Genomic DNA, 21,774 nt, shown 5'->3' with positions numbered 1-21,774 from the left:
GGGTGGGGGTGCACTGAATATAGCTGTCAGCAGTGAAGGGTAGCGCAGGTGCCCCCGGAACCGCAACTGCAGGCACAAGGAACACTTCTCCTCTAAGGCATGGGGGGTCAGGGTTCAAGCTGCTTATCTGCACAGGATTTACGGAGTGAAATCATGGATTATGAAGAGAACCAAGAGCTACATGATGTGAAAAATACAGTGCCTAGAGCTCACAGTATAAACTGGACGGTCCAGCAAGGCTCTCACAGTAAAGTGCTCACCGTTTGCCTTGTTGTACCACGTTCACTCTGGTGGAGTCCGTGATTTCTTTGTAGGATCTCGACCAAACAAACTTTGAAATCTCTAATATGTCACATGCCTCAAAGGACAAGTAAACATCTCCTGTGTCTTCATCAACTCCACAGTGAATTTCTTTGGTACCTGAGGGGTAGACAGCAATTACATTGGCATCACAGCATTCCCCAGTGCTCCTTACACTGATTTACCCATTTTTTACAGCAGGCTCATTTTTCGGTTCCAGGTAATTAACTCAGTCAAGGGCACTACAACAGGAGGTGGGGTTTCAACCTGTAGCCTCCAAGGCCCAAAGGCAGCAGTTTGTACCACTACATAACCTGCTGCCCCTCCTTTGCACATTTTTGCTTTTTTCAACTCATCTTCTGTATCAGCTTGTCCAGTCAAGGTGTCCAAATTGTCACAGCATCAGTGCAGTCAGTGCTGCATCTTGCTCTAACTGAGCAGTACCATGAAATTACAGTCCCGTGTACCAGTGCTTTACATTGCTGCACATTTGAGCAGGTTGTTACTGGTGCTTCGAAAGCCGAGGAGGAATGAACGTGTGTGGCGCACTAATCAGCATGTCTATCTCAGGCTGACGGAGGAAGTGGAATGTGTCCGGTGGTTGACACCTTCATCACACTGTCAAGATGCACTGGTTGCTTCACAGAGACACAACCGTCACTCTAGCGGTCACTCTTTGTTACCTGGCAGCGCCTTCACGCACACGGGCTCGGAAACAGCCGACGCTTTTCCAACGCCGTGGGCATTGGCCGCTCGAACCCGGAACTCATACGTCGCTCCCTTTTCCAGCGGAGATACCTGGAATGCGCCAGAAATGAGCTCTGATTCTGAGATGAACAGAGTCCAACTTATTGAACAAAAATAACTTTGTGTTCTTATTGGGGTCGAGCTTGCTCAGGTCTTCACCTTCAGGTAACGGTGTGCAACGCTCGCTTCGTTCACAGCACTCCACTGGCCTGAACCCTTCTTGGACACCTCCACGAAATAGCCAGTGACGGCACTTTTACCGGTGTACACGGGCGCCTTCCACTGGATCAACAGGGAGTCATTCCTGACTTCACAGAAGGACAGGTCATGACAGGGGCCTGAAAGTGCAAAGCAGGGTATCTGGTGGGCAGGGACCACAACACACTGAGAACACAACTACTACAATGCTCCATGCCGTGACTTGTGTCCGTCTTCTACTGTACCTGGTTCCGGCATGTTCCACGCCTCGCAGTGAAAGGCCTCGCTGGGCTCCGACGACAGTCCGACTCCTGCAACATTTCCAGCTTTAACCCTAAACTGGTAAAATGCTCCTTCTTTCAAATTCTCCACCTGCAGGTGTAAATGAGGACTTGTTAAAGTTCTCCTCGATGGATGTTATACATGTTACCATGCTGGTGAAAAAGGTGCATTATACACGTGTACAACGCACCAAATATTTATGTGTCATTTGCTCTTTGCATATGAACATCACGTGTGAAGAATTCACCACCTGCTGCAACGTGCCAATTTGTGGACACAGCACCGGTGTACCTTGACGGTCCTGTCCTGTACAGGGGCCACGTTAACCTCACACCACTGTGCCTCTGAGGCCTCATGTTGGTCCACGTAGTACGCTGTCACCTTGGATCCACCGCAGAACTTTGGCCGCTTCCACCCCAGAATCATTGAGGTGCCGTCGCAGTAGAGCAAGGAGACGCCATACGGGGCCGAGGGCGTCGCTGCGTTGGACACATTACATTGCCATGAGCTCAACTTCCACCTGCAGCTTTAAGCCTCGCTCCACAATTTTTTCTATTATGTATCACTGAGTGTACCACGGTACATCTCTGTAATGGTGTTCATTGCCCATATCTAGTCGGTCTGTTCTTCAGTAATTTTTCTCAGTTTGCAGCCATCTCATCTTTTTACTTCACTGTCAGAACTTGTTGTCCTGTAACCCTGGAGCATCAGTTTTGCACAAACCCAATTCTCTAAATGTCCTTGGACTCTAAAGGTCACTGAGGATGGGGGGCAGGACCATAGGTGACTGCTCCCACTCCATACTCACATACACCGGCTTCTACAAAGATTGGCAGAGACTCCTGGGATTCGTCGCTGAGGCCAAAAACATTGACTGCTTGCACACGGAAGACATACGTCTCCCCAGGAGTTAATCCATGGACCACAAACCTGTCCAGATTACAGCAGGGACACAGTTACCATGAGCTGGAAAGAGAAATGGACGTGTGCTCTGGTAATTCTTCACCACATACACTGTAGAGGACTGAGAGGCTGGAGCTTTAGACATGTGTCCCTGTACTGCAGGTCTAACAGGTGCTCTCAGGTACAGTACCTGGTGTGTTTGTATGGTCTGTTGTTGCAAGTCGTCCACGTTTTGGAGCCCAGCACTGAGGCATCGATGTAGTAGCCGAGCAGCTTGTTGGGACTTTTAGGTGGCTCCCACTGCAGGAAAACTGAAGTTCTCGTATTCCTGGTAGCGGTAACCTGACCGGGTGCTGAGGGGACACCTGCGCAGCACAGAGACACAGAAACACAGCAGCACCACAAGTTACTGGGTTACTGCAGAGACAGCCAGGTACCAACACCAACAGTCCACCTGACTGACAGTCCACTGTGTGTGTGTGTGTGTGTGTGTGTGTGTGTGTGTGTGTTCGTGTTCATATTACTATTTGTGTTACTGTGTGAACAATCAATGGGTCTTTAAGTTTATTTCACACTATTACAGCTATGTTGCCTGGAAGGAGCAGACAGAAATACCACGTTTCAAGGTCAGCACATCCACAATGTGACCTTTTACTCTGTTAGTGTGGTAAGTGTCACTTACCAAAAGGATCCTGCTTGTGGACAAGCGCTGACGGTGCTGAGGAATCACTCGAGCCGTGTTTGTTCACAGACAGCACACGGAACAGGTACTTTTTACTCTCTTCCAGGTCAAACAGGGGATAGTGAGGGGACTTAACCGGCGCGGGGGTGTTCAGCCTCTGCCAAGTAGTGCTGCCCTCCACACACTGCAGACACACACGCACACACACAATAATAACACACTCCATGTGAACCTTGTAGATTCATGAGAACCACAAACGCACTCACCTGAAAGATATCATTTTGTAGATAATATTGGTATTGGTCACTCATTGTGTTTTTAGTTCTACCACGAGAACACAGTGAAACGACAGTGTTCAAACTCCTGGTCACTGCAGTCTTTGCAAAACATTTTGGAATTCTTTTTTCTCCACAGTCCTATGTTCCTCCAACTGTTTTGTGACCAAGAGTGACCCAAAGCTGAACGTTATTGAAAACAAGGAGTCATATCAGTAAACACACACATTTTGTGATGAGTGTGAGGAAGAAGCCAGAGAAGAAACAGAACTTAAGAGGCTGCAAGAAGCAAGGAGGTGAAGGATTCCTCAGCTGGAGCTGCTCACACAGCATGCAGGATGTGGACATAAGGACACAGCTCAGTACCTGGTGTGTTAAATGGAGACAATGCGGTAAAGAGCCTTCGGCAGCTGTGTGTGTCCACAGTGCTCAAGTGTGTGAAGGTGGGAACCTAGAGAGACAGGCTCACACACCTTCTCGATTTGATACCACAGGGGCTCCCTTCCACGAGCATGTGGTGGGGTCCAGCTGAGCACAACGAACGTCTTGTTGACCTCGGAGGCATGCACCTTGCCAGGAACTCCTGGCACCTTCACGTGGCCTGCATGTGAGATATTGAAAGTACCCTAGAAGATGTAAAGGTGCTCTTGTGTCCCTGCTGCTACACACAATCAGTTTGTGCAAATGCTAAGGATAAAGTGTAAAAATGGTCATTTTTGAGTTTTATGAAACGGAGTTTGACAGAAATGAAAAATGATATGTGTGTTTGGGTTTGTATGAATTAATGAGTGTGTGTGTGAGATGGTCATGTGATGGACTGGCATCCTGTCCAGGGTGTACCCTGACTCACACTCTGTGCTTCTGAGATAGACTCCAGAGCTCCATAGCCCTGCACTGGATAAGTAGTTACAGACAAAAGATGGACAGATGGACTGGAGGAAGGATGGGCGCGTTGATGGATGGACGGACACACAAATGGATTACAATTACTATATCTCTAAAACAGTTTACCTTCCAGGTCTTCTTGGCGAATCACAACGTCTTTTCTTCCATCCACTTTAATTACTAAAAGGAGAAGGAACCTGTAATTATTAATCGGCCATGCATATCAATATACACACACACACACACATTTTCAGAACCGCTTGTCCCATACGGGGTCACGGGGAACCGGAGCCTACCCGGTAACACAGGGCGTAAGGCCGGAGGGGGAGGGGACACACCCAGGACGGGCATATCAATATAGTTTAAGTAAATTTAAAAATAGTGTATTGAAACTAAGGGGCACGATGGCACAGTGGGTTGGACCGGGTCCTGCTCTCTGGTGGGTCTGGGGTTTGAGTCCCGCTTGGGGTGCCTTGTGGCGTCTGGCGTCCTGTCCTGGGTGTGTCCCCTCCCCCTCCGGCCTTACGCCCTGTGTTGCTGGGTAGGCTCCGCGACCCCGTCTGGGACAAGCGGTTCTGAAAATGTGTGTGTGTGTGTGTGTGTGTGTGTGTGTGTGTGTAAATATACTTCAGTGTACAGAAATACTATGGTTCTTTTTACAGAGACGCAACTGAAGTACCTTGCTGTCGTTCCAGCTCTGTTGGGTCCATGGCAGTAACTTGCTCAGAGACTCTGGATGGCCTGCTGGACCCAGCACTGTTCATAGCTCGCACTCGGAAGTGGTATGAGTGGCCCTCGCTGAGGCCATGCACCGGGTACTTACAGAGCGTCACGGGAGAGTTATTGCATTGCACCCAGCTGTCACTACCAACCTCACATCTGGCAAAAGAGAAGACAGGAACAATAACTGCTCCTTAGTACTAGAGCTGGAAAGGAGATGAAGAGGGTCTCATCATTGAATTGCTTGTTTACACACTTCAGAAACCTTGGAAAGACAAAAATCAGTAATTATTAACTCTTAAAGGGTTTGAATTTAAAAATATTGATTCACATGTCGTGGTATGACCTTAAAGACTTTCTCTCATTGTTACTTTTACAGTGATGATAAAGTCGTGCATTGAATAGATTTACATTAGAAGTCATTAGTCACCTGTCAACAAAGTATCCTGTGATTGGACTCTCAGTGGTGATGTTGGGAGGCTTCCATGACAGAAGGACATAATCTCGATCAGCCTGAAGGACCTTGATGTCCATGGGTGCTCCTGATGCACCAGCCACAGGAGGAGAAGCATCTTTGGGTGAGACACACAAGGTAGAAATTAGCTAGTGAGTTAGCTAGCAGTGGGAGGCCCTGCATTACCTCAGCAGACAACCACCAACAGTTCATTTTAAATAAAATAGACACTTTTACCATTAACAAAATGATCTTAGAAACACTGTGCTTTAGTTTTTTAAATAAATTGAATAAGAACTAAACAGGACTGCTGATATGACAGAAAGAGCTGTTGGATTTGACTGAAGAAACTGTTTGACTCAAAGGGAAACCATGATGAACATGGTTGCTCTGCAAGGACTGGAGAAACCACACCAGCTCCAGCAGCAGATGTAAAACTGCCTGAAAGACACGAATTCCTCCACTTTCATTATAAAACCTAGAAAAGGCAAACATCTCCCAGCAATCTTGTGAGTTCTTACCACCTATAACAACTTCTAAAGCAAAAAGTTGTAAAGGAAGTGGTCAAAGTTGAGAAGGCAAAGGAAAACCTTACAGTTTAAAAGTTGAAGTAATAAAATGCACAGAACTCTCTTGAAAGGTAATATCATTACAAATGGTTTTGCAATTCACTGTTTCACTGTTAACCTTTACAAGTTACTAGAGTAATTACTTTAGTAGTGTTACATTAAAAATTATTTCTTTTTTTTAGTAGTATTGCATCTCAAAGCAGATTCTCAAAGCACTTTACAATAAAGAAGATAAATGGGTTCCAACATAAGCAATTTACAATATATGTCAGTTTTTTTAAATTATATATTTAATTATTAATTATTATAATAATTTTATTATATTTAATGTGTTTTCTATGACATGCTTCTCAGGGATGCTGTAAAGGGTAATTCACTTAGAAAAACTTTTATAGGGACAGCCTTGTATGCGACTGGCTCCTCACTAAAGCAGCTTTTATTTTATTTGGTGGGGGGTGAGCAATATTCTTTCTAGGGGCCCAGAATTCCAAGCTACACCTCTGCTAGTACATATATGCTTTCCATAAGACAAGCAGGTTCCAGTCGTGTGCTATGGGGGCAGTATTTTGGAAGAAGCGAAGCAACGGTACCTTTCACAAAGAGATATGCACTGTGCTCGGCCGTCCCAGCTTTTGTCCACATGCGCAGTGTGTACAGGCCCTCATCATCCTTATTCAGGTGAGGCAGAGTAAGTTTAGCTTCTCCGCCTCCACACTTCATCTCGGCCCAGTGAGATTCCCTCAGCAGGTGATCTGACAAACACAGCACCGTTTTTGTTTTTCCTTATCTAGCGTTACAACAAGCACATTGTGAACAATTTCAGCGAATTTGTGAAAACACAACAGTAGGTACTATACTGACTAAGAGCACAGGTACCACAGAGGGGTCCGGCTGTACTGTATAGTGAGGTACTTCAGATGAACTGCTCCAGTAAACGTTTACATGAGTATAAACAGGCAAACTTGTATTGTGTATCTATAGCACCAACAGTGGATTTCACTGTGGAAGAACAAAAGGCTGTTTCACGTTTTAACTTTTCCCTGCAGGGGGTATATAAGGACTCCAAGATATGGGCCTTCGACACCCTCCTACCAACATTGGTACCCATTGCACATCAGGAAGTGTCACACACTGTAATGACATCTTACCGTCTCGGTACCACATTGCCTCTGGCTGCAGGTTGGCAAGATCCGGATTAATGATCATCTTACAGGTCAGACTGACTGTGCCTCCCTCTACTCCAAATGTTACACCAAATGTTTCGATGAAGGTTATGTCAAGTTTACTACGGCGTATATCTGAAAGCAATGGGACTGTGGAAGAGAAAAAAAACATTTGCAGAATTTAAGGAACTTCTTTGGTCAGCATTTTAAGATATTCTTAAATGCAGTATTATTATATTAAATACAGCATTAACATTTAATTTAAACGTGCTTAAACATGAAATATGTCCAGCCAATCGTACTGTTATGCAAGATGTCAAGAGTTACAGGAATTTTTAATATACACTAAGAGACACACACACACACACACACACACTGGCTGAAACCGCTTGTCCCAAGCAGGGTCGTGGCAAACCAGAGGCTAACCCAGTAGCACAGGGTGCAGGGCTGGGGACACACCCAGGATGGGACGCCAGTCCTTGGCAAGACACCCCAAGCAGGACTCAAACCCCAGACCCACCAGAGAGCGGGACTCGGCCAAGCCCGCTGCGCCCCTTATTTACAGAGATTTTCACTTTAAATAATTATTTCAATGGCAAAACTAATATATTAATTTTTTTCCATCAAACATGAAAAAACTCCTGCTTTATCTTGTAAACACTGAGGAACTGTAACTAAGAACAGGTTCCAGAATAACAGAACTGCTCTGGGCACCTTTAAGTCCAGGCTTAAGACCCACATGTTCAAAATCACTTTCTTGCCTTGAGTCTAATGGTGTTTCTTGTTTATTTATCTACACATGAACACAATAAGACACTTAATTGTTTGTCGTGATGTTCAGGGGGGCCACTTACTCTGGAAAGGAAGCAGCAATGTCTCAGGTGGCTCCTCCCCCTCTCCAGGCCCTTTGAGGAATAGAATCAGTCACATGACAAAAACAGGAATTTCAAATAGCCCGATTATTCCTCAGATGATGGAATATTTTTGGACTTGGAACAACTCTAATCAAAGCTCTTTGGTTTCTTAAGCAAGCAAAGAAAACATTGATCATCTGTAGGAGAAACTCACTCTTGACCAAGACAGAGGCCTTGCTGGAAGCTGCACCATGTACGTTGGCAGCCACAGCTGTGTACTCAGCGCTGTCACCAACATCACTCCTACGAATAACAAATAAAATTAAGCCAAAATTTTGTATTATTTGTGCATTCCTCGTTAATTAGGCAAAAACGAGATGGGTTTACAGTGGAACACATTGTGCAGCGAAACAAAAATGTTCCAGCATGTGCTATGAAAACACGTTTCTGCCAGAGCCACTTTTCTGCACTAAAACAATATACATTTGGAATAATGTTGATAATCTATTCAAGTTTTTGATTTTTAGTTCTGCAACTAAATGACCAAATTTCAAGAGAATGATCAACTATAAAAGACAAATATATTTCATATCACACATAAGCATAAGCATACAGATATCTAGGGGAACAGGTACTAGAATACTTGTGTAGGTTTAAACAGCAGGGACCCATACTGGACTTTAACCCTTATTTCTATTCTGTTACATTGCTCCACCTACTCATAACACTATTCTTGAGAATATGTGCTCGGCTATGTAGTTAAACTGAAATCCTTGATACAAGTGTTAAATTGCATTAAATGTGGAACGAGCTCACTTTTTTCTCACTGCTGTTTCCGCTGTGTACTAATGTACCCGAGTAAAAAATACCTGAGGTTTTTTCATACGTTTCATATTTGTTCACTCTTGAGTTTTTTGTGGCTTAGGGTTAGGGTTAGCAACTGATAGAGATGGGGCTGCAGATGAGATAAATGCAGAAAGTAGCAAGACAAAAAAAGTCTGGATGACTGTGGGTCAAGCGGCTGCACCATGTATGTGAATTTCATGATAACAACAGGCATAAAAACCAGCTGGAATCACAGCAGACAGGGCTGTATGCTTCCATAACAGAATTAAGCAGGGAACTGAAGTCAGAAATAGCAAAATATCCTCAACATGCCAGTTGTGAAAGATAATTAAGGTCATTTGGACATGGCTATCTACAGTATTAGTGTAACATATCCCATGAAATGTGAGCATGGAAAACTACTGCACATGTTTGACAAGAACGTCAGGCTGCAAGAAGAGACGAGCGTAAGCCCAGAAGACAGAAATTTGAGATCAATCTTCCAAGTCCCGTTTCAGTGCTGCTCAGAAATCCATTGTCTTTGACCCCTGTGCTTTCGGTTAGATTTTCGTGGTCTGACAGTCCATGAGCACGTTGTCTGCACTCAGTCAGCTCCTCTTCATAAAGACAATCTAGTCTAATTGAACGCAAAGATCTGAATGTGTGTGTGAGCCAAGGCCTGGAGCCCAGTGTGCCACACGGACGAAGTGTGTGCTCTTTAAGGAGGTGGTGTATCAAATGGCGCTGGGCTCAGCACTTGGGTCCTAATGCCTCAGATGAGATGCCTGCAGAACAGGTGCGTGGACCCCAGCAGCTTCTGAAGGAACTGCAAGATGGCAGTCTCAGACGTGAAATTACAGTAAATCTAGTTCACACCAAACAGTCATCAATCTATCATGATTTTCATATTGATTGAACATTTTAGGTACTTTTAAAACAAAAAACATAGCAAAAAGCATAGCAAAAATGCCGTAAGAAACATGGCTTACATCTGTAGGGTTTCATGTGAGAGGATTGGGGTGGAGAATTTTATCTTAGAATTGGAGGTAAAAATAAATTGTACCATGTAAAATATTTACCAAGTTTATATGTGCAGAGTACAGAGGATTCACTATGCAAACCAACATGCGTAGTGGAAAAAGTGACAATACCTGCTAATGGTCAAACTGTGCACTCCATATTTACTCTCCACTTGGTACTTTCCTGGTTTATTCAGCCGATCAATGACAATACCGTCTTTAAACCTGGAAAAATACAAAGCACTGAAATGCACTCTGTTTTATGGCTTGTGAAAGGGCAAAGAGAACCAGAGCAACGCATTTCAGTGAAGTAATCTGGTGTACACAGTACAGTTCAAACGACTGTCTGACAGTCCAGATATTCTCATCTATCAGTCTTGTAGCAACACACACATAGTGTTCAGCAGCACGTTGGAGCTATACGGGCAGATTGTTCTCAAGTTAGCACCTGATTCACACCAGGATGCTGTATTCTAATGCTCACTGCCATCTGCCACAGTGGTAGGACATCTCCCCAAAAAGATTAATGCACAATGACTTCTAAATAATGTACATGCATAGAAAATACACATATGTATACAATAATAATGATTTGTATAGAATAATAAAGACTTATATACAAAAATAAACGCGTATAGAATAATGCCCCTTTTCATAACGAAGGACAAAACAGTCTTGTTTTCAGGTTTTTTGCACACACACACAAAAAAAAACATCTTACCACTTCACACTGGGGGTGGGATGTCCCAGTACAGTACAGAGCAGCTTTACTGGGGTCTTCTCCCATACGGTGTGGGATCTCAGATTCACTACAAATTCAGGTCCCTTAACTAGCTCCTCATAAACTTTCTTCTGAATGGACACTCTTTCCTCAACCTGTTCATCACGAAAATGCATATTAACATGAGCAAAATATAGTCTATGCACTGAACTACCTGTATATGTAGCATATTTACTGTATAACCCTAGAGATGTGAGTCACAGTTTAGTAAGAGGGCTTTAGTGTGTGTGGCTGTAAGAGAGCTCTGAAACTTTGGTGTGTAAGTTTTCACAGCAATATGAGGAAACTAATAAGAGGAAAAATAGCTGGTGTCTGAACTGCAGATGCATGTCAGAAAAACCCCTAAAGTATTTAATGTGTCCAGGGTAACAGTATCAAAAATTATGAGACCACATGCCAAACATGGGCAAACTGCATCAGCAAAGAAGAACCGGAGTCACAAGTGGAAAGTCATTGATAGGGACAGATAGACATGTCACTGACTAAATGCCCCAAAAGTACAGCCTCAAAAATTACCACAGAACTGAATGAGCACCTTTGTGCCAAAACAAACTGTACAGTGTGCGCTTCACAAAGCTGGAATTTATGGCAAGGTTGATATTCAGAAACTGTATCCAAGCCCAACCTAGACACGTAGTCCCATGACTCATTTTCCACCTTGTTTCCTATATCTGGATGGGTTTACATTTGGAGAAAGCCAAATAGTTTTGGTTCTTAGCTGCTGCAAATTAGTCACCTTCTTATTGCAAGAGCTGATGCATAGCTGGAGTGTCAATGGCAACCTTGTGGTACAAGAGTCATTGTGCAAAGACAGGGGAGTTTCCCTTTGGGATTCCACCAAGGGAGGCCACCACTGCTACAAATGCCACTGTCTGTATCATTTTCCATTTTGTAACGTGTCCCAGAAAGTTGTCTGGGTAAGTGAAGTAAGCGCCATCAAAGCCTCAAATGTTGCCACTCTAATGATAGATAGGTACTACATCCTCCTCTTTGTGCCCCTCCATCTTATTTTCATTTCTCTGTGGCCCTCTGGAACAGCCAGGCTGACTTCATTCTAGCCTATCCCTCCCACCTCTCACTGGAACTCCTGGCTCTCTCTGAAACAGGGATCACCTCTTAAAATACAGCCCTCTCCACCAGCTACTCCTTCTCTCACATCCCTTGTTCTGGCAGAGCTGGAAGCACAGACCTGCTTTTCTCTCCCCAACAGAAATATCTGGTTCTCCTTTTCCACCATCCTGGTCTGTCCTCTTCTGAATTACATGATGTCTCCATTACTGCCCCGACTGCACTCTGCATTCATCCTCCCCCACATGTTCCTGCTCAGTACTCCCACTCACAAGGGGTTCAAAATCAGAAGTTCATGAGTTCCTCATTTTAATCCTAATGTGTAAAATGATCTCCTTCTGTCCCATGGTCATCTTTGCATTTGCAATAAGACTCAGTTCAATATGCACCTGCATGTGTAATGATTGGTGATATCAGACAAAACAAAAAGCATTTCACTGCATGTCGTGCTAAGTATGCTTGTGTTTGTGACAAATAAAAACTTGAAACTTGAAACAACCGTAATAAGAGGAATAAGTCATGTGACTCTACCTTAAAGTCTTCATCTATGGTTTATTCTGAAATGTTTGTTAATTTGGAGAAAAGCATCTGTTAAATGCATAAATGGAAATGTAACAGGAGCACGTGCTCACTAAATAATGAATGTTGCCAGTTTAAAATGAAGATAGTAACATTTTAAACTGCTAACATTATTAATTGTGTATTAATAATTGCCTTAACATTTCCCCAGCTTTACAGGTTTGCAAAACTAACAGGGCACTTATAAGACAATTTTTATTTTTTTTACTTTATCTGAATATGGACAACACTGGATTTTACTGGTTATCAGATAATCTGGATTTGAAATCTATTTGTCTTTTTCTCTTTTTAAAATGCATGAAAAGTAAACAGAAGAAGCTATTCCTTTCTTCCAGACAATATAACTGCTTAATATAAGCATTTAACAACAAAAGAACTGAATACATGCTAAAAAATACTCAAAATACTAAAATTCTTTACCTCTCTCTGAATCTCAAGCTTTTCAATCTGGTACTTAGTCGACTCTCGAATCTTATGGACTTCCTGTTGCAGTTCAGCAACTCCTCTTGAAAAATTAACAGTTCTGCGCTCATATTCTTCAACTTCTCCGGGTTCTCTAGTAGTAAATACATTAATAACTATACATTAAAAAACAGAAACATCTGTTTCACATATAGATGTGTGTATTATATATACATATAAGTAAGAGCAAAGTGAGCTGGCAATACTGCAATTAAACTCTTCAGTTTCTGAAAGTGGCAGTTTGCTCATATTGCACAGGTCTGATTATGCACATTGAATCATTTCTCTGTAAATCACTGTGACACACAAGGGTCAAATGCAATGTCCAAGGGCTGGCTTAGTGCCACTAACTTCACTGTACAGATTGTACAAACTCCTTTGTCTCCAGTGCACTGCAAGAGACTGGAAACAATTTAATGCCTTTTGTTCCTGCATTAAAAATATGACTAACCTGGCCTTTTCTATGAGCTAGTTATTATTCACTCGTTGCTCTTTTCCTAGACAAAGGAGTGGTACTACACACTTAAGTGTAACGTAAATGTTCATTTAGCCTAAGCATAAACAGCATGGCAGGGTTCTGTACATCATTTCCCAGTAGGAAGGAGGAGGAGCCTCCGTGGACTCACCTCTGTCTAAATGGAGGAACGGTGTAGGTTTGCTCCTCTTCAGCTGCCTTAGCCGTTGTGGTCTGAGACACCGACTTAGAGCTTGTTTTTCTACTGGGAAAAACAGTGAATCATTTGACTTACATTGCAATATGGCTTTACCAATTGTGTTATAACAACTATAATTTAGGACTGAAATCTGAGGTTTTATTAGCATTTATGTATTTTCTTCTTATGATGGATATTTTGGTTTGAGAAATACATGGTCTCCTGTATAAATATGTAAACTAGTTCATCTTTGGCTGAAAAGAGTGCAGATGAAAGTGTATAATACACACACAGGCCAGTTTATTAGACATGATTTATGAGATGCAGGTTTCCCACAGAAAACATCTTTTGCTTCACAGCATGGTGGGAAAATACAATGAGGTTCTTTCTGTTCTACCTGTGTTCTTCATGTGCTTGCCAGCTCCTTTTGTATTTTTGTTCTTTTTGGATCAAACTCTTTTATTGCCTGAGAAATCTCCAACCCCCAGTACTGCTGAGGTGAGCATGGGAATGATGCAAAAGGGCCCACAAATTGGCCGAACCTTGATGGTGACTCATGTCAGGATGAGCAGTGTGTGTGCAAGGGCACCTGTACCTTCTGAAGTGGCGGAGAGTGTGCAGTAAACCAGAGTAGCTCTTCATGGCTGAAACTAATTTATTGTTCAGCACCAAATATAGTGATCTTAAATGTCACATTCTGCCTTTTCACTGTGTTTAAAGTACTGAAGACAAATGGAAAATTAGGAAGCCCTATTGCTGTACTGTTATCGATGTCCAATTGAAGAATGGCACACAGCTCTTACCTTGAGGAAGATGCCAGGTACTCCCGGGCAACATACTTAGTCTCAGTGCTCCGGTAATCCTGGCCAAAATGTTTGTGCTTTCGCTGGTAAAACGGCAGAACCTTGGCTGTGGCCATGATCACGAAAATCCCTATCGACCAAAGAAAGGTGTGAAAATGATCTATAATTGAAAATCCATGTTTGAAATTTAACCAAAACTGAAAATGCTTGAAGACAAGTTTAAATCAGTGTGGAGTAAAATATACCGACACACATTCATGAAAGAACGGTGCAGTGTTTTGAGGGCAACAATGTGCCCAAATGATGCATGAGGGGCCCTAACCCTTTTCCTTTCAGTTTAGGGTAAATGCTCTCAAGGGTAGGTCATGTGGGGGTGTGGTGGTGCTGGGGGTTGGACTGGGTCCTGCTCTCCAGTGGGTCTGCGGTCCAAGTCCTGCTTGGGGTGCCTTGTGATGGACTGGCGTCCTGTCCTGGGTGTGTCCCCTCCCCATCCAGCCTTACACCCTGTGTTGCTGGGTTAGGCTCCAGCTCCCCGCAACCCCATATGGGACAAGCGGTTTCAGATGATGGGTGGGGAGGGGATGGGGTAGGTCAGCATCCAGGAGGTGGAATTTAAACATGGGCTTTCTGTGCTCAGTAAGGTTGGCTGCACCAGGGGTGTCCAATGTGTGGCCTGAGGGCTGTGTGGGGTCCAACATTTCACTTACTGCATTCTTGTAGAACATTTTTAAATTATTTATGCATGCTATACCTCCCATGAATACTAATAAATTTTATTGAATCACACAAGAATACAGTTAGACACACACTTCATCTGAATAAAATACAAAAAAAGAAAAATTTCCATTTCGACATTTAAAATTGATTAAGTTGCTTACTGTGATTTTTACACATGTGGCCTTTAGAACCCTACTTTAAAGAGATAAATTCTTCTAAAGGTGAGATGGGTCCTTATTAACCTGTTCCTTAGTTAATCTTTCTTAAAGTAATTATGAATTGAATACATAATTGCTGCAATAAGATGTTTAATTGAAACAATCGTTAATCATAAGGAAATAGGTGGATTATCTGATACAGCAGAAAAAATAGAGTGTACATCTTGATCGTTTCTCTTTTACAAACAAAACCAGCTTGTTAATGGCTCCACAGGGCAGAGCAGAGCAGTTTGGGACAGCAACCCCGGGGGCATGGAGAGCATGCAGTGGGCTGCATTTCGAGGGCCTTGGCAGCTCTGTGACTCTGCTGATTATGAGCTCCGTACTTTCAAGCCCATTCTTCCTTCCACACATCGGTGTCTCAGATCAGAACTAAACACGGTATGGTAAAGCAGCTTTCTGCCATACAAGGAGGCTTGAACTCACAAATGCTCGAAGAACTCACTGGGTGTCCATGCTTAAAGTCAGTTTGGTAAAGGATGGTCAAATGTACACTGTTTTACTTTTGGCTGATCCACTAAACAATGGAAAAAAACTCAGTATGGCACATGTATGTTGCTCTTTGCCACAGGTGACTTCAGGGAGCTCAACAATTAAATGAATCATTAATTCATCTGGTTGTTACTGCACTGCATGTTTCTCTCATGGAAGCAAGGCATTTAAGGTGGTGCCGCAAGCAGTGATGGTGCCTCCCACCCACTGGGCTCTGGGTTCAGATCCAGTCAGTGTGGAGCCTGCATGTTCTCCTCATGTTCATATGGGTTTCCTCCCACAGTCTAAAGACATAAGTTTCTGACGGGTTGGTGGCTAAATTCTGCCGTGTGTGTGTGTGTCTGTCTGTCTGTGTCTGTCTACGACTACTCAGCCTAACACCCTGTGCCTCTGGGATTTGCTCCAAAATACAAGAACCGTGCAGTGACAAATGATGAATGACGTGTGAGTAAAATCTGCATCAGCTTTGTTGTACAGTCCACTGGCGTCCTTTTTTTACTTTAAGAAAAGACTGACTGAAACAATGGTATTATTTTACCATGTTCATTACTTAGACATCAGTGTATGGCATGTTATTATTTCCTGACCCTCAACTGTAGTTTGGAAGAAAATTTAATCTTCACCTGTCCTTTATGGGAAAATATTTTAAAAATATATTTCTTTTAAAAATAAAAATAACATATTTGTCATTATCTTAATATTTTTCTTAAAATGTTTTTACTGATATCTGTAACTGAAAGAATAGATGACACAGACATTCAGAGCTGAGCTCCACAGTTAGAGTAAGATGTCTTAAAATTGTACAGATACCTTATATGGACGCATAATATTTAGGGTGAGAAGGATACTTTATTTATATACTATGCCATGCCATGGTATCTTAGTGTATAGTTCACAGCTTCACCTTTCTCTGTATTGAAAATGACTTTGCTCTTTCCATTCCGTAGTTATCTTTAAAAACTTTATGCGACTTACCTGAGGCTGAGTCATTTTTCTGCGTTCTACAAGTCTTAACATTACTGTCATTCTTGAAAATTAGCCAGAGATGGAGAAGTTTAATTTCCCCACAGCCGGCAAACCATTATTTACGGTGAGTGTAGGATAAGGAGAGAAGAAATCGGACTTACCCGAGGGAATAAGGCAGGCAGAGCGCGCGCAGACGAGCCCGAACCGGCTCGAGTCGCTCGATGATGGAAGCAAAAATATTGCGGTCACTTAAGGAAAGCTTACCATGGTTCACCCCATTTATGGACAGGCGCGAGACTATATATAGCATTTACATCAGTTCCACCTTTACACTTCACAGCAGGTCCCGCAGATATATAAAGGCAATGAAGATCAGGTACAAATCACGTATGTTAAGTTATAATAGGCAATATGAGCATCATTATCTCGTTGATGTGCGGGGGGAAAGAGAGTAACGAGCGTCGTCCCACCGTGCAGTGAGGTGCTCGGAGCTCCCAAAGAGCAATGAGGAGTAAAGCGCTTTATTTCGGCTTCCGGCGGCTTTCGCATCAAGCGCTTGGCTTCGACCGAGTCCCAACGAGGCAGGTGGCCCCAGCGCGCGCTGTCACCATTTACTTTCAAGACGCGTCATAGCAAACATGACCCATCATACGTAGCAAACAACATTATTACTGACTTACTGGCTCTTCGATCGCCCGCACAATAGCCTAGCCCTCCTGCTAGGGCCCAATACAGGATCAACGGTGTCAAAACAGTGTAAGGGACATCATTTCCATGAGTGACATTTAAGGCAATTGGCCCCGTGCGTCTTCGCGCGCTTTTTATGGCTCTGGAGAAGGAGCGCAGAGGAGCCTCTATTTATAACCGCAGATTAAGCTGGAGAAGCGGATGCTGAAGGGCGATAAGTGGTCGCGCTCACGGCCGGTGTCCACTAGGGAGGACATGTATGGCAATAAACACTGTAGTCCTGTCGGCGGGTACCGCTAGTGCCACCCCTTTGAGCGGTGCATTCGGACGTGGGTTCGAAGCGTCCGAGCTCTCCCAGAACTTTTCCATTACATGAGCAGGAAATTATTAAATTAAATTAAATTAAATTAAATTAAATTACTGGATGGTTAGGACATTCTGCACACTACTACACTATTCTCCTGTACAGACTCTTATAATTTTGCAAATTACAGAAAATATCATGTAATACAATATAAAAGCCTTTCTTAATAAGATGGAAATGTCTTTTAATAGCTGATGTAATGATGTCGAAAATATAATTAATTAGGACAGCGAGCAGAGCGGCTGCCTCATAGCACCTGAATCTCGCAAGAGAACGGGGGTTCGAACCCTGCTCAGTCTGTGAAGTTTGTATGTTTGCCCATGTGTGGGTGGGTTCCCTCAGAGTCTGAAGACATGCACAGGTAGGCTGGTGACTCTAAATTTATTGTTGTGTGTAGCTATGTGGCTACCCTCTGACGGACTGGCACCCAGACGAGCCTGTAGCCCCCGCAGACTTCTTGCGCCCAGTGATTCTTGGATAGGCTCCTTTTCACCACGACTCTGCTTAGGGCTAGCGGTTGTTGAAATTGTATACATGCATTTAATTACTTAAATCTGAAGACATTTTCCCGGTGAATGGATGAGTCTAACATCAAACATGTTAGTTGCGTGTGTGTCACACGGGGTCCAGACAAGGGGGGGTTTGTCCTACACTCGTGTCACACATCCTATGCTTCCAGGATAGGCTCTGGACCTTAACTAACCATAATCCTACCCATAACCCCTAATGTACATTAACTCCAGCCCGAACCAGTCCTTTACCCGAACCGCACTGTCTTACACTTTAACGACCCTCCACGATGACGAGAATCGTAATGAGTTTTTCTCTCATTTAACCACTAGGTGGCGCAACAGTTCCACGGTCGGTCAGATGGTGCAGCGCCAACAAGAGCGAGGGGCGCAGGGAAGTGGGTGGTGCGGGATGTGTGGGGGTGGGTACAGAGCTACTCGGTGTCGCTCGGTCACTGAGGATTATGATGACGATGATGATGATGATGATGGCGAGATGCCTAAAACTGCACATCATCGATTCATAACGAATATTTTATTCATATTAGACTAGCAGTTTTCATCAGCTGAGATCTTCATGGTTTTTAGGTTCTAGGCGGAACTCGGTGGTGTGAGTCTTAAAAAACCAAAATAACCCCCAAGGATGTCGTTGGTATCATGCATAGGCTCTCCGAGCATCGACAGTTAGCGCACCGGTTACATACGAGACACAGAGCAAAACAGCGCACGTGAATGAAACACCATTTCAGCGAAGTCAGTTTTATGAAAGCACTCTGCGATCAAACAGTTATGGTTATGATATACATATTGTAACGACCCGCGTTACTGTTTAAATGTAGATAGTTGCATTATGGGAAATAATGTTAAATGGTGTGTAACCGCTGGGGCCACTTCGGGGGGAAATGGTGGCTTGCCTGTGTCTGGCACTGTGTTGAGAGAACTTAGGGGGGCTAAAGCAGGTTGGCTGTAAGCGCAGGTCCTGGAGAAATAGGGGTCCTCGGACCGCGAGCATTATTCCCTTTTTGCTGGTGTTCAAATAAACCGTTTATTATGAACGCTGCCTCCGCGTCCTTCTTCGCTCCATCCAAACCCACGGCGCGGCGCGCCACAATATTCAATCACTCTATGGATACGATATATACATTTTAATCGCTTTATGGCGATCAGAGGCTGTCCATATATTGGAAACATTTTTTTCTGGGCTAAGATTAAGAAAGTCAAATTTCCCGGCTATGAAAAGGACCCGGTGGGTACGTAGTGCCGTCCCCCAGAGTCTCCGACCCCCCGCCCAGCCCTCACGTGCTGCGTATAAATAAAAAAGTTACCATCGAATGAACACAGAGGCTCTTTTTCTGTCCGCTGAACGAGTCCCGCTGCCTTGGTATCGCCGGGGTGTCAAAGGGACACCATGACTGGACCCGCTGCTGCCCTCGGGCCCCTGCTTGTGCTCCTGCTTCACCTCGTACTCGGCTGTGCTGCTCAGGTGAGTCCTGCTCAGACAATGTGGACCATGTGGACCTGAGGTGGTCCTTTTCATGTGGACCGTGTAGTAGTCTCCAGTAATATTGTTCAGGTGGACCGTGTGGACATGCAGTGGTCCTGCTTATTTCGATCATGTGGACCTGCAGTGGTACTGGTCAAGTGACCATGTGGACCTGCAGTGGTCCTGCTCAGGTGGACCATGTAGACTTGTAGTGGGCTTGTTCAGGTGGACCATGTGGACCTGCAGTGGTCCTGCTCAGGTGGACCATGTAGACTTGTAGTGGGCTTGTTCAGGTGGACCATGTGGACCTGCAGTGGTCCTGCTCAGGTGGATCATGTGGACCAGTGGTCCTGCTCAGGTAGACCATGTGGACCTGAAGTGGTTCTGCTCAGGTGAACCATGTAGACTTGTACTGGGCTTGTTCAGGTGACTGTTACCTTATTACTTTATTCATGCGAGTGACAACATGTTATGTTTACAATGAATTTTAACCGAGGAGAGAACATTTGTGCGGAATTTGTGAGGCTATGAAAATACATACAAGATATAGTGGGAAAGTGCAGCTGAAAATTATCAAACAAAATCATTTTATTCATAGAAATAATGTATGAAACGACAGCACGAAGACTTTTAGTTTCTTTTGTCACTTTTATATTTTTAGGCTCCTTCATTAGACATACAGTATTCCACTAGGAGCTCCTGCCGTGGAGCTGTGCTGCATATCAATAACCAGTCAATGACCAGTCAATAACCAATGAATTACCAGTGAATAATAAGTGAATATGGAGGGGCGCGGTGGCGCAGTGGGTTGGACCGCAGTCCTGCTCTCCGGTGGGTCTGGGGTTCAAGTCCCGCTGGGGGTGCCTTGCGACGGACTGGCGTCCCGTCCTGGGTGTGTCCCCTCCCTCTCTCCAGCCTTACGCCCTGTGTTGCCGGGTAGGCTCCGGTTCCCCGTGACCCCGTATGGGACAAGCGGTTCTGAAAATGTGTGTGTGTGTGTGTGTAATAAGTGAATAACCAATTAATGACCAGTCAATAACCAGTTAATAGTCAGTGAATAACCATCCAGTAACAAGTCAATGACTGGTCAATAGCTGGTCAATAACCAGTGAATAATCAATGACCGGTCAATGATTGGTCAATAGCCAATGAATAATCAGTCAATATCCAGTTAATGACCAGTGAATAACCGGTTAATTACTGTCCAATAAGCAGTCAATGACCTGTGTCACACACGAGTGTATGTGCTGCACATGCTCACTGACATGGTCTGGGCTCAGTAACCCTGACAGAGCTCCTGTGTGGCCTCTACACAGCGACTCCCACCAGGACCCCGCGGACCCCCCGGCCCCCCTGGTGTCCCTGGAATCGATGGCATCGACGTGAGTCCCTCCACACTCTGGACGTTAGCAGGAGGAAAGAGTAAAACAGTTTTATAAACACAGCTTGTGCTCCTTTCCAGAATTCATTCGCCCGACTTGTTTATTTCCTTATTCTTGCTATGCTTCTATTAATGTAAAACACTCATTGTATTTTTCTCTGAGATGTACGTTGCTTTGGAGAAAAGCGACTGCTAAATGAAAACATTTACATTTATTTATTTAGCAGATGCTTTTCTCCAAAGCGACTTCCAGTGAGCTCTCTGTAGTGTTATTACATGAATAAATGTACATGTAAACTATTTGGTAATTATTAAGTTTATTTAGCACTGAACTGAGTGGAAACAGCTGGTGGCAGCGAGTGCAGCTTCCTCAACTGGACACTTTGTTCTCAATCATCACCTTGACTTTCCGTTAGGGGGAAAGAGGTCCCAGCGGCCCGGACGGTGCTCCTGTAAGTTGCCTACACATTCTTCACATGCTTCATATAAGTCAGGGGTTCTTATGGACCCGGCGGGGCGGTCTCTGAAGTGCATGCCTGCTTTGCAAATAATTAGATAATATTTCACCTAAAATATTACGGTGATTACGACAAATAACGCGGTGATATTATCACTATTTCTCACATTATTCTGTGTGTCAGACCATCACTTTTAAGGGCCACAAGTTGAGTTCAATATTTTCCTTGGATGGGTCCTCGCCTTTTGTCAGAGATGGTCTGTGACCGATAAACAGTT

The 21,774-nt window shown here is 43.9% G+C and overlaps 2 protein-coding genes across 4 annotated transcripts in view; one reads left to right on the top strand and one right to left on the bottom strand.

Moving 5' to 3' along the window:
* Window positions 1–17,378, bottom strand: part of myom2a (myomesin 2a) — a 26,052-nt gene extending 8,674 nt beyond the window's left edge. The window contains exons 1-22 of one of the 2 annotated variants that reach the window (XM_029247169.1): window positions 16,777–17,378; window positions 14,223–14,352; window positions 13,393–13,485; window positions 12,725–12,860; window positions 10,598–10,752; window positions 10,009–10,101; window positions 8,247–8,335; window positions 8,033–8,083; window positions 7,164–7,328; window positions 6,606–6,767; window positions 5,423–5,564; window positions 4,952–5,151; window positions 4,399–4,452; window positions 3,861–3,988; window positions 3,113–3,296; window positions 2,621–2,795; window positions 2,336–2,457; window positions 1,819–2,006; window positions 1,491–1,617; window positions 1,207–1,385; window positions 984–1,098; window positions 261–420 (exon numbers count right to left, since the gene is read on the bottom strand). In XM_029247169.1, the coding sequence (XP_029103002.1) occupies window positions 261–420; window positions 984–1,098; window positions 1,207–1,385; window positions 1,491–1,617; window positions 1,819–2,006; window positions 2,336–2,457; window positions 2,621–2,795; window positions 3,113–3,296; window positions 3,861–3,988; window positions 4,399–4,452; window positions 4,952–5,151; window positions 5,423–5,564; window positions 6,606–6,767; window positions 7,164–7,328; window positions 8,033–8,083; window positions 8,247–8,335; window positions 10,009–10,101; window positions 10,598–10,752; window positions 12,725–12,860; window positions 13,393–13,485; window positions 14,223–14,338 (2,834 nt within the window). In that variant the 5' untranslated portion in view covers window positions 14,339–14,352; window positions 16,777–17,378. The remainder of the gene's footprint in view (window positions 1–260; window positions 421–983; window positions 1,099–1,206; window positions 1,386–1,490; window positions 1,618–1,818; window positions 2,007–2,335; window positions 2,458–2,620; window positions 2,796–3,112; window positions 3,297–3,860; window positions 3,989–4,398; window positions 4,453–4,951; window positions 5,152–5,422; window positions 5,565–6,605; window positions 6,768–7,163; window positions 7,329–8,032; window positions 8,084–8,246; window positions 8,336–10,008; window positions 10,102–10,597; window positions 10,753–12,724; window positions 12,861–13,392; window positions 13,486–14,222; window positions 14,353–16,776) is intronic. The other variant, XM_029247170.1, reaches the window with a different exon arrangement.
* Window positions 15,832–21,774, top strand: part of col9a1a (collagen, type IX, alpha 1a) — a 23,880-nt gene continuing 17,937 nt past the window's right edge. Inside the window, exons 1-4 of one of the 2 annotated variants that reach the window (XM_029247171.1) lie at window positions 15,832–16,093; window positions 19,416–19,658; window positions 20,975–21,040; window positions 21,456–21,491. In XM_029247171.1, the coding sequence (XP_029103004.1) occupies window positions 19,584–19,658; window positions 20,975–21,040; window positions 21,456–21,491 (177 nt within the window). In that variant the 5' untranslated portion in view covers window positions 15,832–16,093; window positions 19,416–19,583. Of the gene's footprint in view, window positions 16,094–19,228; window positions 19,659–20,974; window positions 21,041–21,455; window positions 21,492–21,774 lie in introns of those variants that run through there. The other variant, XM_018726286.1, reaches the window with a different exon arrangement.

This window comes from Scleropages formosus, chromosome 21 (assembly GCF_900964775.1).
Source record: "Scleropages formosus chromosome 21, fSclFor1.1, whole genome shotgun sequence".
Taxonomy (NCBI): Eukaryota; Metazoa; Chordata; class Actinopteri; order Osteoglossiformes; family Osteoglossidae; genus Scleropages; species Scleropages formosus.
This window is presented reverse-complemented; position numbering and strand designations above follow the sequence as displayed.